The 13560-nt window shown below is 62.0% G+C and overlaps 1 protein-coding gene across 1 annotated transcript in view; it reads left to right on the forward strand.

Annotated features, from left to right (window-relative positions):
- The first annotated feature begins 1939 nt into the window (after positions 1-1939).
- DNAH2 (dynein axonemal heavy chain 2) overlaps positions 1940-13560 on the forward strand; it is a 61564-nt gene continuing 49943 nt past the window's right edge. The window contains exons 1-14 of the mRNA XM_074983208.1: positions 1940-2113; positions 2217-2346; positions 2427-2609; positions 3002-3216; positions 3297-3443; positions 5052-5208; positions 5356-5595; positions 6237-6425; positions 8935-9082; positions 9582-9774; positions 11177-11377; positions 12449-12605; positions 12703-12877; positions 13356-13519. Of these exons, the coding sequence (XP_074839309.1) occupies positions 1995-2113; positions 2217-2346; positions 2427-2609; positions 3002-3216; positions 3297-3443; positions 5052-5208; positions 5356-5595; positions 6237-6425; positions 8935-9082; positions 9582-9774; positions 11177-11377; positions 12449-12605; positions 12703-12877; positions 13356-13519 (2418 nt within the window). The 5' untranslated portion in view covers positions 1940-1994. The remainder of the gene's footprint in view (positions 2114-2216; positions 2347-2426; positions 2610-3001; positions 3217-3296; positions 3444-5051; positions 5209-5355; positions 5596-6236; positions 6426-8934; positions 9083-9581; positions 9775-11176; positions 11378-12448; positions 12606-12702; positions 12878-13355; positions 13520-13560) is intronic.

Genomic DNA, 13560 nt, shown 5'->3' on the forward strand with positions numbered 1-13560 from the left:
GAGGGTCGAGACAGGGTCCAGAGTGACCTAGATAAATTGGAGGATTGGACCAAGAGAAGTCTGATGAGGTTGAACAAGGAGAAGTGCAGAGTCCTGCCCGTGGGACCGAAGAATCCCAAGCTGGGGACCGACCGGCTAAGGAGCCGGGCAGCAGAAAAGGCGCTGGGGGTTGCAGCAGATGACAGGCTGGTGATGAGTCAACAGCGAGTCCTTGTAGCCGAGAAGGCGACCGGCGCATGGGGCTGCATCCGGAGGAGCATTTCCGGCAGCGCTAGAGAAGTGATTGGTCCCCTCTACTTGGCACTGGGGAGGCCCCGGCTGGAGGGTTGTGTTCAGTTCTGGCCCCCCTAGTGCAGAAAGGACGTGGGGGCGTTGGAGAGGGGCCGGCAGAGGGCAACCAAAATGCGCCGGGGGCTGGAGCAGGTGGCCGGCGAGGAGAGGCCAAGGGACTGGGGCGTGGTGAGTTGGCAGAAGAGAAGAGCGAGGGGGGTTGATGGCCGCCTTCACCTCCCTGCAGGGGCTCTGACGAGGCCGGGGAGGGGCTGTTCTCGGGGGTGCCGGGGGGCAGGACGAGGAGCGATGGGCTCACGTCGCGGTGGGGGAGGTGGGGGTCGGAAATGAGGAAAAACTCTCCCCCCAGGAGGGCGGTGAGGCCCTGGGACGGGTTCCCCAGAGCAGTGGGGGGATCTCCAGCCCTAGAGGTGGAGCTGGCCCAAGCCCTGGCTGGGACGATGGAGTCGGGTTGGTCCTGCTTTGGGCAGGGGGCTGGACCCGACGACCTCCTGAGGTCCCGTCCCGCCCTGGGGGGTCTGTGATTCTGAGATGAGAGAGGCCCTGTGCCCTAGTCCCTCCCCTGATTCTCTGGAGCGGTAGAAGCCATAATCCATCATTACAATTATGGCTGTCAGGCTTAAGTGGGCGCCTGGTTCTTGACAATTAAGTGTAAGTGGTACTCATCCGCTTCAGATTCAGATTTGTCGAGCCGGATCAATATTTTATAAGACCCAGGCATTAAGGCGTGTGGAGCAGCAAGGCAGATCAAAGGCAGCCGAGCGGGGATTATGTACTTGAGCTTTGCCCTCCGGGTCTGTGATCTCCTAGGGTTTCTGAGGAGGCTTCCTTCAGCCCTGGCCCCATCAGTGGGGAGAGACTCTGGGGCGTCTCAAACTCCCCTCTCCTTTCCTGGGGCTCTGGTGGGAGGGCCTACGCCTTTTGGGGGCTGAGTCTCCAGACAGTGTCTCCTCGGAGCCATTTGTGCGATCCTCCCCTCAGGTGCCCCAAGTCTGGGCGCTCTTGGGTGGTATTCCTACCCCCTGTGCCAGCGAGGCATTGCCCCCTGGCTCCAGGGCGTGCATCCCCTTCTCAGCCTGCCGCTGCCCCGGGCAGCACCGAGGAGGCTCTGTTCCTCTTCTCAGGGCCCGCCTCCGAGGCACAAGTTGGGCACGACGAACCTGTTCTCTCTGCCCACTTCTACCAGGCTTTCTGGGAAAGGCTGGGTCCTGGACCAGACCAGCATCTTTGCCCAAGTGGATGCCTTCGTTCAGCGCTGCAAGGACCTCCTGGAGGTACGTGGGATGCCACGGCCTTCCCCACGCGTTGTCCTGCGGGGTGAGGAGCTCGGTCCCTGGTGCTCAAGACAGGACTGGGTCGTAACGGGACCGTTCCTGGCAGGTGTTTGGTGGAGCTACCTAGAGTACCATGGCTGGCTTAGCTGGGGTGTAATTACATCTCCCAGCAGCCACCGCAGCCATGTCCCTGAACCACCAGGGCAGTAGGTGCAGTGGGGATTCACGCCCTCTGCTGGGGGTGCCCTAGAGGGTTGTCGGGAGGGCCAGGGACTGAACTCGGTTCTGTGATTCTGCGCCGGGCGACGCGACGGGGAAGCTAGCGACGCTGCTTGCCGGTAGGTTTGTGACTGCCAGCAGCACTTTGCCCGCTGGGAGGATGGGAAGCAGACCGCCCTGCCCTGTTTCTTTGGGCACCGGGGGCCCCAGATGACCCGGAACCTGCTGGAGATAGAGGAGACCTTCCACAAGCACCTCCACGCCCTGCGGAACATGAAGGGCGAGATCCTGGACGTGAAGAACACCTTCTGGCACGAGGATTTTAACCGGTGAGAGGGGGCCGGCCCCATGGCCATACCCGCTGGGGTTCCTCGCCCCTGGCTGCCTCGCCAAGGGGGCAGGGGTGAGTTCCCTCCCTCCGTGTGCCGCCAGGTTCCGCGCCGGGGTGAAGGACCTGGAGGTGATGACCCAGAACCTGATCTCCTTGGCCTTCGAGACGGTGAGGGACGTGGAGCACGGCGTGGAGATCCAGGAAATCTTCCATCACCTGTCCGCGCGAGAGGTACGGGCGCCCCCAGGCGCGGCCCCGTCCCGGGCCCACCCCGCACGGGCTGGCGGCTTTCAGCCTCCTTCCTCCACCAGGCCATCAAGCGTATCTTCGACAAGAAGGCCGTGGACGTCTACATGCTCTTCAACCGAGAGCTCTCCCTGGTCAACCGGGAGCTGAGCAAGAAGCTGCCCTTCCTGCCGCCCTACATGTGCCGCTACTCGGGCCTGGCGCACTGGTTGCGGGCCCTGCGCCGGCGCATCGACCGGCCCTTCAAGGTGAGCCTCCCCGGCCCGGCGGATGGGATGGGCTGGGTGGGAGCCTGTTGGCACAGGTCCGGAACCAGCTGCGGAGACACACCAGGAAGGTGGAGGTCTGAGCTCCAGCTGACTGCTGTGGGTGGGGGCAGCTCTCCCACCCCGGTCTGCTCCTGTCCCCCCCACCCCGCCCGCCCAGCTCTCCCACCCCGGTCTGCTCCTGTACCCCACCCCCACCCAGCTCTCCCACCCCGGTCGGCAGGTCGGGCAGGCGATGAATCCCCTGGGTGGTTGTGGAGAGGGCAGGGCGGGGGTGGACTGGAATCGCCGGGAGGGGAGTAAAGCTGTGCGGCGTGAGGTCCAAGACCGCCCCCGTTAGCTTCTTCCCCGCTGCCATCATCTGCCTCTCCCAGTGCTTGGCCAGCGCTCACTTCATGCCGCACATCGGGACCGGGGAGGAAAGCTTCCAGGCCTACCAGCTGCTGGTGCAGGCCATGGACGAGATCGAGCGCAAGACCTTGCAGGAATGGACGCAGACCCTGGACAAGGAGAGCCTGAAACGCCTCGACACCCCGCTGCTCATCGAGAGCGCCGAGCAGAGCGGCATGCTGGACGTCAACTTCGACAAGTGAGCGGGCCGGGCTGGTGGCTCTCCCCGGGCGGGCCGGCTGGGTGCGATGGGCCTTTCTGCTGCGCTTCCTCCTGCAGGCACCTGCTGAAACTCTTCGTGGAGATCAAATACTGGGAGCGGCTGCTCTTCGAGATCCCCCACTACGTGGTGGAAGTTTACGACAGGAGGGAAGATCTGCGCAACCTCCGGGAGAACCTGCTGCTGGTCGCCCGGGATTATAACAGGTTCGCCAGCCCTGCTGTCCCGCTCAGCACGGCCTGGAGCGGAGCAGAGCAGAGCAGGCTGGTCTTGGGCGGGGGGATGTCCTAGGGTCAGCGAGGAGGAACTGATCCGTTTGTGGGAATGCCCAATTTCACTTAACTCACCTGGGGGCCCTGTTACGCCAGAGGCTGGACAAACGTGGAGAAAACAGGGCCTCTCTGAACAGCCCCCCAGGAGGCCCAGTTTTTTCTCTCTCTCTTCCGACCCTCTAATTTTCCCATGCCAGCACGGAATAAATTTTGTCCCACGCACCAAGGGAGGTGTAATGTGCACCACCAGCCTAGCTGTGGGCTCTCTGTGGGGCTTGAGGAGGGGGCTGTGAAGCCCCTCATGCCTAGGAGCTTTCTTCCAGCGCCTTCCACACGATGCCTTTTTTGGGGTTCCCTGAATCGTAGGGGGATGGGAGCGGAACACAACCCCCTGTAGGGTAACGGACACGGAGGGCCCCACCCTGCAGCAGCTCGTTGGTGTGTGTCTGGAGGGGAGGTTGTGTGGGGGTCTTGTGCTAAGCGCAAGGCGGAGGCAGCTCTCGGCTGCAAACGCGTCGCCTGAAACAGGTTCTTTTTGGCAAGGATGTTTTTAAGCAGCCCCAAGAGCTCGTGTCACGGCAGCTCCTCCACACGCAGCACTAGGCCGTGACGGGGTGATCCCTGCCCTCCTGGGCTGGGATGGCAGGAGAGATCTGCGCCCCCTGGCTCGTTCTGTCTGTCACAGTCCTGCCCCGCATCTGCGACGCTCCTCCAGCAGGGAGAGCAGGAGGGTTACAAGGTGATGGGTCAGACCAGACTTGTCAGGACAATCTGTCCTGGGGAGAGGGGCCCAGGCCCCCCCTTGTGTCTCTCCCCTAGACCGGCAGGACCCGTAGCAAAAGAAGAGGGGGTGAGGAGGGCCCCAAGGAGGCAGGGGTACGCCACAATTTGCCAGCTGCGATGGGGCTCGGGGGTCCCCAAGCTCTGCCCCCGGCAGCAGGCAGGAGGGACTCTCGCTCAGCAGGAGAACAGCGGGTTTATTAGCCGACAGGACACAACGTCGTACGGAGGAGTCAGTGCAGCAGGCAGGGATGGTCAATCCAACCCACAATGGGTAGAGGAGGCCCCGAGAGGCCCCCTGGAGCCGGGGCCTTGCCCCCTCCTTTCTCTTTCCAGCTCCCAGTTCCAATTCAAACCCCTCAGGCTCCACCTTCCCCTTTGTCTGCAGCCCAGAGGTGTCACCTGGTCGCCTCAGTTACCTCCACAGGAGTCCCACACCGTGTGTGAGCCCCACACGTATCCCCCACTCCATCACACCAGCTGATGGCGACCTGGCCGGGTGACCCCTCGCCTGCCCCGCTCTTGGCCGCAGCCGGAGAAAGTCAGGGGCGCTCTGCCCTGGCCTGGGAAACGGGCCGCCCCCGCCAGACCCAGGGAAAGAGAGGCGGATTTCTGCGCCTCAGCACGTCAGTTCCTTGGCCCGTCCCTGGCGAGCGAGCAGGGTGCCGGCCCCTTTGGCCCAGCCTCTCAGCGGATCCGTAACGCTCTCCGGCCCAGGGCCTTTGCGCCTGTTTGCCACGGCCGGCCCTCCGTGCCCCGTAGGATCATCGCGATGCTGTCCCCCGAGGAGAGGGCCCTGTTCAAGGAACGCATCCGCTACCTGGACAAGAAGATCCAGCCGGGCCTGAAGAAGCTGCACTGGTCGCTGAAAGGAGCCAGCGCCGCCTTCATCTGCGAGTGCCGGCTGCACGCCAGCAAGGTGAGCTCTCCTCCTAGGCTGGGGTGCTTTGCAGGCCACGCCTCTGGGGAGAGGAAGGAAGCCTGGAGCCCTCTGCCCCCCAGCTCCAGGCGGGGCACGGAGGGAGAGGCGTTCAGCCGCCAGAGCTCTGCGCTCCCTGCCCCGCAGGTGCAGACCATTGTGAACGAATTCAAGGCCGCCACCCTGACCATCGCCCGTAGTGCCCAGCAGATCAGCGAGGCCTTGCTGGTGCGGATCACCGGCAAGCGGGTCTACAGCGACCTGGAGTTCGAGGAGGACCAGCAGGAGCACCGGGCCTGGGTGCAGCAGAAGCTGCTGGCTGTCCACGAGGAGGTCGTCCGTATAATGCAGCAGACCTACGAAGTGTTCAAACACGACAGCGCCGAGGTAAGGCCGGCCTGGGCGGGCCTTCCCTCTCCGTGGCCAGTTAGATCCTCCCAGAGCCTCCCTGTCACCTCCAACCTCTCGCCCAGCTATCCCGCCCAGAGGCCCACTGAGCCAAGGGGCGCTTGCCCTGGGCCAAGCTTTCCTCCAGGTTTTTCCATCCCTGTGCGGAATAAACCTTGTTCCGTGCACGAAGGTGCGTGCATACGCGCACCACCCAGAGACGCCCACGCTGCCGGCTCGGGGCACTCTGCCAATCAGGGAACGCTGGCCATTCAAACCGGCCTGTTAACTCCCCCCTTGAGTACCGGCTGGTGTGCTCTGGGCGGCACGAAGGGCCGGCTGTGGGTCGGGAAGGAATGTCCCCCCCCAGGTGAGATTGGCAAAGCCCTTGGGGGGGCTCTCAGCCTCCTTCCCGGGCGTGTCTCCCCGTCCCTTCCCTGTGGCTGCAGGGGCTTCCCCATTTTCTCCCCGGAGGACCCGTTCCATCGAAGGTACCCGGGTGAACCGAGACGGCCTCCGACCCACCGCTTCTTTCTGCAGCCAGCTGTGGGCACAGGGCCCCTCCGGGCGTGGCGGGAGGCGACAGTCGACGAGGGAGGAGGGGGTCGTTGCCTTTCTCACCTGGCACGGTTCTCCCTCAGGTGCAGCAACACTGGGTGACTTACACCATCAAGATGAACCGAATGATGGAGGAGGCCCTCAGGCTGAACGTCAAGTGGTCCCTGCTGGAGCTCTCCAAGGCCATCAATGGGGACGGGAAGACCACCTCCAACCCCCTGTTCAGGGTCAAGGTGATCCTGCAGGACAACTACCCGGCCTCATCTGCGCAGGTGAGACCCCCCCCCAACCCACCGCAGCTCCTGGCTGAGCTCCGCCCCAAGGAGAGTTCAGAGCCAGGGTTCTAGAACGGGAAGGGACCTCGAGAGGTCATTGAGTCCAGTCTCCTGCCCTCATGGCAGGACCGAGCACCTTCTAGACCATCCCTGGTTGGTGTCTGTCTAACCGGCTCTTCCATATCTCCAGCGACGGAGATCCCACAACCTCCCCAGGCAATTTATTCCCAGGGTCTGACCTGCTGGCAGGAAGGAAGTTTTTCCTCACGTCCAACCTCAACCTCCCTCCCATTGCTTTGCCCTGTCCTCAGAGGCCCCGGAGAACCAATTTTCCCCCTCCTCCTTGTGACCCTCTTTGAGGTACTTGAAAACCGCCATCACGTCCCCTCAGCCTTCTCTTTTCCCAACTAAACAAGCCCCGTTCTTTCCGTCTTCCCTCATCGCTCATGTTCTCCAGATCTTCCATCCTTCTTGTGGGGCTTCTCTGGACCTGCTCCGATTTCTCCCCATCTTTCTTGAAACACGGGGCCCAGAGCTGAACACAATACTCCAGTCGAGGCCTAGTCAGCACAGAGCAGAAGAATGACTTATTGCGTCTTGCTCCCCACGCTCCTGTTCCTGCAGCCCAGACTCAGGCTGGCTTTTTTTGCAACAGCATCATGGCATTGACTCGTCTTCAGCGAGTGGTCCACCCTGTCCCCGCCATCCCTTTCAGCTGTGCTCCGTCCTAGGGAGTCACTTCCCAGGCTGTGTGTGACTCCGATCATTCCTTCCTCGTGGAGCACCTTGCATTTGGCTTTATTGACCTCAGACCATTTCTCCAGTTGGTCCACATTGTTCTGAATTCTGACCCTGTCCTCCCACACAGCTGCAGCCCCTCCCAGCTCGGCGTTCGCTGCGCCATTAGCCCAATGGAAGAGGGGACAGTGATCAAAAGTAGCCAACGTGGATTCACCAGGGGCACATCCTGTCTGACCGATCTGATTAGCTTGTATGACGAGGTGACAGGCTCTGTGGACATGGGGAAGTCAGCGGATGTGATATACTTGACTTTAGCAAAGCTTTTGATTCAGTCTCCCTCAACATTCTTGCCCATAAGTTAAGGAAATATGGGTTGGCTCTTTGGACTATAAGATGCATAGAAAGCTGGCTTGATGGTCAGGCCCAAGGGGTAGTGGTCAATGGCTCAGTATCTGGATGGTTTCAAGTGGAGCGCCGCAAGGCTTGGTTCTGGAGCCGGTGTTATTCAACATCTTTATTAATGACCTGGACGAGGGGCTGGATTGCACCCTCAGCAAGTTTGCGGATGACACAAAACTAGCGGGAGAGGAAGATACGTTGGAGGGTAGAGAGAGAATCCAGAGGGACCTGGATAAATTGGAGGACGGGGCCGAAAGAAATCTGATGCAATTCAACAAGGAGAAGTGCAGAGTCCTGCACCTGGGGTGGAAGAATCCCAAAGATTGTTACAGGCTGGGGACCGACTGGCTCAGCAGCAGTACGACGGAAAGGGACCTAGGGGTTCTGGTGGATGAAAGGCTGGATATGAGTAAACAGTGGGCCCTTGTAGCCAAGAAGGCTAACGGCGTATTGGGGGGCATTAGGAGGAGCATTTTGTGCAGATCTAGAGAAGTGGTCGTTCCCCTCTATTCAACACGGGGGAGGCCACAGCTGGAATATTGTGTCCAGTTCTGGGCCCCCCCAGTATAAAAGGACGTGGATTTGCTGGAGCAGGTTCAGTGGAGGGCAACAAAAATGATTCAGGGGCTGGAGCATGTGGCCGATGAGGGGAGGCTGAGGGATTTCGGCTTGTTTAGTTTGCAGAAGAGGAGACTGGGGTGATTTAAGAGCAGCCTTCAACTTCCTGAAGGGGAGCTCTAAAGAGGCTGGCGAGAGGCTGTTCTCAGTGGTGTCAGACGGCAGAACAAGGAGCAATGGGCTGAAGTTGAAGAGGGAGAGGTGTAGGTTGGACATTAGGAAAAACTACTTCCCCAGGCGGGTGGTGAAGCACTGGAATGCGTTGCCCAGAGAGGTGGTGGGATCTCCATCCCTGGAGGTTTTTAAGTCCTGACTTGACAAGGTCCTGGCTGCGATGACTTAGTGGGGGTTGACCCTGCTTGAAGCAAGGGGCTGGACTGGATGTTCTCCTGAGTTTCCTTCCAGCCCTGGGATTCTGTGATTCTTTCAATGGCTGCTGAAGATCTCAAACGGAGCAGGTCCCAAAACAGACCCCTGCAGAGCCCCTCTTGTCATGCCCCTCCAGCGCAGATGCCGGGGTTGTTCTGTCTTGGATAGGTGGTAGAAGGTGGTGGTGACGATCCCCAGAGTGAGGCTCCCTCAAGGGGGCTGTAAGCTACTTAGTTACACCCCAGCCAGATGGCAATCAGAATGCTGGGATTTTCCAGCCTGGTGCGGGGAAGGGTCGATTCTCCAGCGCTCACCCCGGCTCCGATACCTGCCTTTGCCGGGGCCCTCCCTCCACCGGACCTCTTGATTTTGTCCCCAGGTGGAGTTTTCCCCAACTCTGGCCCAGCTCGCAAATATGGTCAACGACATCGGCAGCCACCTGATCACCAGCATCTCTGTCTTCCGCCACCTGCCGGAGATCCTGACCAAACGCCGCTTCCTCCGCGATCCCATGTCTGTCCTTGTGGGTAAGCACCCCCAACCCATTCAGGGTCTCTGGGTTTTCACGCCTCCTGCAGCGAGTCTCGGAGGTGGGCTTGGGCCCCGTGGGTTTCGGAGCCCAAGCTCCAGCCTGGCCCACGTCTATGCTGACTTGGCTGGCTCCTTTCTCCGGCCCCGGCCGTGAAGCAGACAGTCCCTCAGCCGTGAATATGACCGGTGCGTATTTCCAGGGAGCCAGGCAACGTTTGGAGATTGCCTCTCATTTGCTCTTGGGATCGGAGCGGTTCCTGGCTGGGCTTTCAGACAGTCACTGTCTATCGAAAATAACCCGCAGGTTTGCTTTTTAGTTGGGAGCCACAAAGGAGCCTTAGGCGGCAGAGCCCTGGGCTAGCTACCCAGCCCTGGCTGTAGCCCACGTCTGTCCTGGAGCCAGCCACTGTGGGTCTCTTCTCCCCGAGGGGCGCTATTTCCCAGGGGTTGGTAAAGCTGGGGCGTGGGGTTCTGGCTTCCTCTCCTCATGCGCAGAGCGGGACGGAGAGATCAGGAAAATCCAGGCGCTGATCATCGGTGGCATGCAGGCCAATGCTGCGCTCCTGCAGGCCTACCTGAAGACCTGGGATGTGTACCGTGAAATCTGGGAGGTCAACAAGGACTCCTTCATCAACCGTTACCGGCACCTCAACCCCCTGGTGTCCTCCTTCGACGCGGACACGGCTCGGTGAGGGGGAGCTGTGGCTCTGGCCTGGGAGGCTGGAGGTTCGGGGGCATTCGCGCTGCTGAAATTGACAGAGCTTCCGAGCTAACCAGGGCTGGGCCGGGCTGGTATTGAACCAGAGTCCCTCAGAGCACCGTGTGGGGCTTGGGAGGGGGCTCGTCCCATAGCCAGCCCTGACCCCTGTGAACTGTGGGGCACTGGGAGCAGTGTGGCAGGCTGAGGCCTGGGTCCTCCTTTCCCCAGCTCTGTCCCTCTCCGCCTTAACTCCCCCAGCCAGGGAGGAGGTTTGGGGGCTGCCAGGAAGCACTCCAGGCTGGGGGCGCTGGCATGGTTCCAGCCTCAGTGCGCCTGGCTACCCTGCTTTACTTTCGCCCCCCTCCAAAGGGAGCCGTGCCAGGAGCGCGGCCCTGCGCTCGCCGGTCTTGCGGGGGAACCACTCCCCCAGCCACTTGCAGCTGGGCCTGGGTGTCCGTCCACTCCCCCTGCGGCTCGTGGGGATGGGGAACCGTTCACTGCTGCGCAGCGTTTCCAGGGAGGTGAACCAGAGGCGGCTGCGAGCCACTGCCCCCCAGGCTGCCCCTGCCTATCCCCTGACATCCTTCTCATCTCCGTCTTTTCGGCCATGCAGATAGGGAATTCTTACAGCCAGGGGGCCGGGACCGGCCTGAACCTGCCGGCCTGGCTTAGCGAGTCCGGATCATAGAACTGGACACCTTTCACTTCACAAAGCGCTCTGAGGAGCTGGATTTCTCCTGCTCCAAGCGCAGGGCTGCGAACCACTCCCGGCTCCTTCCGTCACTGCTCTGGGGGTGGGCGGCTCTTGGCTGGATTTACGCTTTCTTCGGCCCAACGGTTTCTCGCTCACCTTGGCTCTCTCTGGACACGGGTCCAGATTCTATCCACTTCCCTCTAATCCAACCAAGTCGCTAGCCCGTCCTCTATCTACAGCCTCTCGACTCACTTGTGCTCGGTCAGTCTAGGCTTCAAGCCCCCGACGGAAACCGGGACTTTATTTCTCTGGCAAAGCCTCCGTTAGGCTGGAGGCGTAGTCGGCAACACGGGGCGTAGTTGGCAACACGGAGCAACACGTTTTCACTGCTGGCTTAACACCGGAGTTGAATTTGATTGTTCCCGACCCACGGCTTGGACATTCTGGCTCCGACGCCCGCTGAACACTGGAGATTCAGGGCTGGTGCCGGGGCAGAAATCTGGAGGGAGCCTGCTGATCCCTGCAGGAAGGGGCGGGGCCCCCGGGCACACAAGCTAGGGATATCTTGGAAGCAGCAAGGGCTGCCACCAACGCTAGGCCCTAGAAAAGCTCTTGATGGTCCAGTGAGCCCCCAGGGCCTCCGTAGCTTGGTTCGCCCAACCCGCCGGGCAGTGCCCTAGAATCTGTCCCCGGCAGGTACATGGAGGTGGCCAACAACGTGCAGAAGGAGGAGACGGTGCTCAACATCCAGTTCGTGCTGCTGGACTGCTCCCACCTCAAGTTCGCCCTGGTGCAGCACTGCAGCGAGTGGCAGAACAAGCTCACCAGCCTGCTCAACGAGATGGCCAGCGCCCGGCTGCAGGAGCTGGCCGCCTTCCTGCAGGAGAACGCCGAGCGGTAAGGCCCCTTCGCCCTCCAGCCCAGCCCAGTCCAGTGCTTCTGAGCCGGGGGGGTACACCGACTCGCCTGGAGGTTTGCCAAGGTTTATCACAGGCGACGTGGAAACGCTCCCGCTTGGACCTCTCTAATCCGGCGCTCTGAGCCGGCAGCCTCCGTAATCCGGCATGATTCGAGTTCGCCGGTGTGGTGGGGTTCAGGGGTCCCCAGGCTCTGCCCCCCGGCCGCAGGCAGGAGGGACTCTCACCCAGCAGGTAGAACGGGAGGTTTAGGAGGCGCCAGAGCCCAGCTCAGCACAGAGGGGTCAGTACAGCCGGCAGAGAGAGTCCTTCCAACCCGTCCTGGGGAGAGGAGCCCGAGGGGGGCCCCTCTGGGGTGCAGCTTCCCCCCGCGCCAGGCTGGCTGCCCCCCAGCTCCCTCTCCCCCCAGCTTCTCACTGCCGCCCCCATTCAAACCCAGCTCGGCTCCTCCCTGCTCTGTGCTCAGGGCAGAGGTGTTACCTGCCAGCCTGGGGTACAGCCCAGGGGTCATCCTTAGCCGCTGGGAGCTGCTCTGCCCGTCACACACACCCAGCCTGAGCCTCACACGCACCCCCCACTCCACGACAGCCGGTCGACCGCTTATCCCGGCTGCGGCCAAGTTCCCCCGGGTTTGTTTCTGTGCTGTTCTTTAGCTGTAACTGAGCCGGTGAGATTTTTGCAAGGAGGGGAGGTGTAACTCGGTGGGATGCCAGACACCTCTGCCTCCTGCAAAGGGGCTGGCCCTCGTTTTTAACCCTGAGGTTACCTTAGCACCGTGGTTCTCAACCGGGGGGACGGGAGAGCTGTCTGCAGGGGACGTGTAGTTTATTTTGAAACGGGTGAGAACCCCTGGTCTAGTCTGCTCCGCCTTGGCATGCGGCAAGGTACCCTGCAGGCCTGGCCTCCCGAGCCCCCCACAGCCCCTTTAGGGGGCCCTCCGAGCGTCACAAGAGCTCAGCAGGGCAGCTGCTTGAGCCCCGGAGAGTAACCCGGCTGGGAGAGGAACCCCAGCCCGGTCCCAGGTGGTTAGACGGCCCCGTCTCGCCCGCAGCGTGAGCCGTCCGCCGCAGACCCTGGAGGCGTTGGGCCAGAGCCTGCAGCTCCTGGAAACCCTGCAGCAGGAGCTGCCCAGGCTGGAGGCGCAGATCCCCCCCATCCACGAGCAGTTCGCCATCCTGGAGAAGTACGAGGTGGCCGTGGCGGAAGGCGTGAGTAGGCCCCAAGGGGATTGAGGCCCCCGGCGGGCGTGGGAATGAGGCGCCTGCTCCTGGAAGGGCTAACGCACCGGCCGCCCGTCTCCCCCAGGTGCTGCAGACGCTGGGGGCCCTCAACGGCGAGTGGCTGTCCTTCCAGCAGTGCGTCCTGGACAGCGAGCTCATGCTGAAGAAGCACAAGGAGAAGTTCAAAACAGGCCTGATCCACTCGGCGGACGACTTCAAGAAAAAGGCCCAGGTCCTGCTCCAGGATTTCGGCAGCAAGGGTGAGCGGCGGGGCCTCGGACACGCCGTACGGAGATCAGGGTGTCTGTCCCTTTATTGTCAGGGAGTTGGGCTCCTAGGGCCCTCCCAAGGGCAAGCCCCTTTCCCACGAATTCCTGCCCATCCCCGCCTCTGTGGGGCTGGGAGTAGGGCCAGGAAATCTCACTCCCAGCCCCCTGCTCTAACCACCAGCCCCCACTGCCCTCCCAGAGCCAGGGAGAGGACGCAGGCGTCCTGGCTCCCAGCCCCCTGCTCTAACCACCAGCCCCCACTGCCCTCTCAGCGCCGGGGATAGAACCCAGGTGTCCTGGCTCCCGGCCCCTGCTCTCACCACCAGCCCCCACTGCCCTCCCAGCGCTGGGGAGAGAACCCAGGCCTGGTGGCTGCCACAGGCTCTGCTCACAGCACTGTTCAGCCTCCCTAGCCCAGGAGCAGGGTCCCCCTCTGCTGGCCCAGCGGTGGCCGAGCCCTTTGCCGTAGGCCCCTTCACCAGCACGGTGAGCTGCGAGGCGGCCCTGGAGCAGATCCTGGCCATGCGGCAGCTGCTGGCCTCCATGAAGGAAGAGGAGACCACCCTCCGCTCCAACCTGGGCATCTTCAAAATCGAGCAGCCAGCCTCCAAGGACCTGCAGAAGCTGGAGAAGGTGGGCGACCTCCTGGGACGGGCAGGGGCCGCCCCTCGCCC

The sequence above is a fragment of the Carettochelys insculpta genome, unplaced genomic scaffold (assembly GCF_033958435.1).
Source record: "Carettochelys insculpta isolate YL-2023 unplaced genomic scaffold, ASM3395843v1 scaffold_0051, whole genome shotgun sequence".
NCBI lineage: Eukaryota > Metazoa > Chordata > Testudines > Carettochelyidae > Carettochelys > Carettochelys insculpta.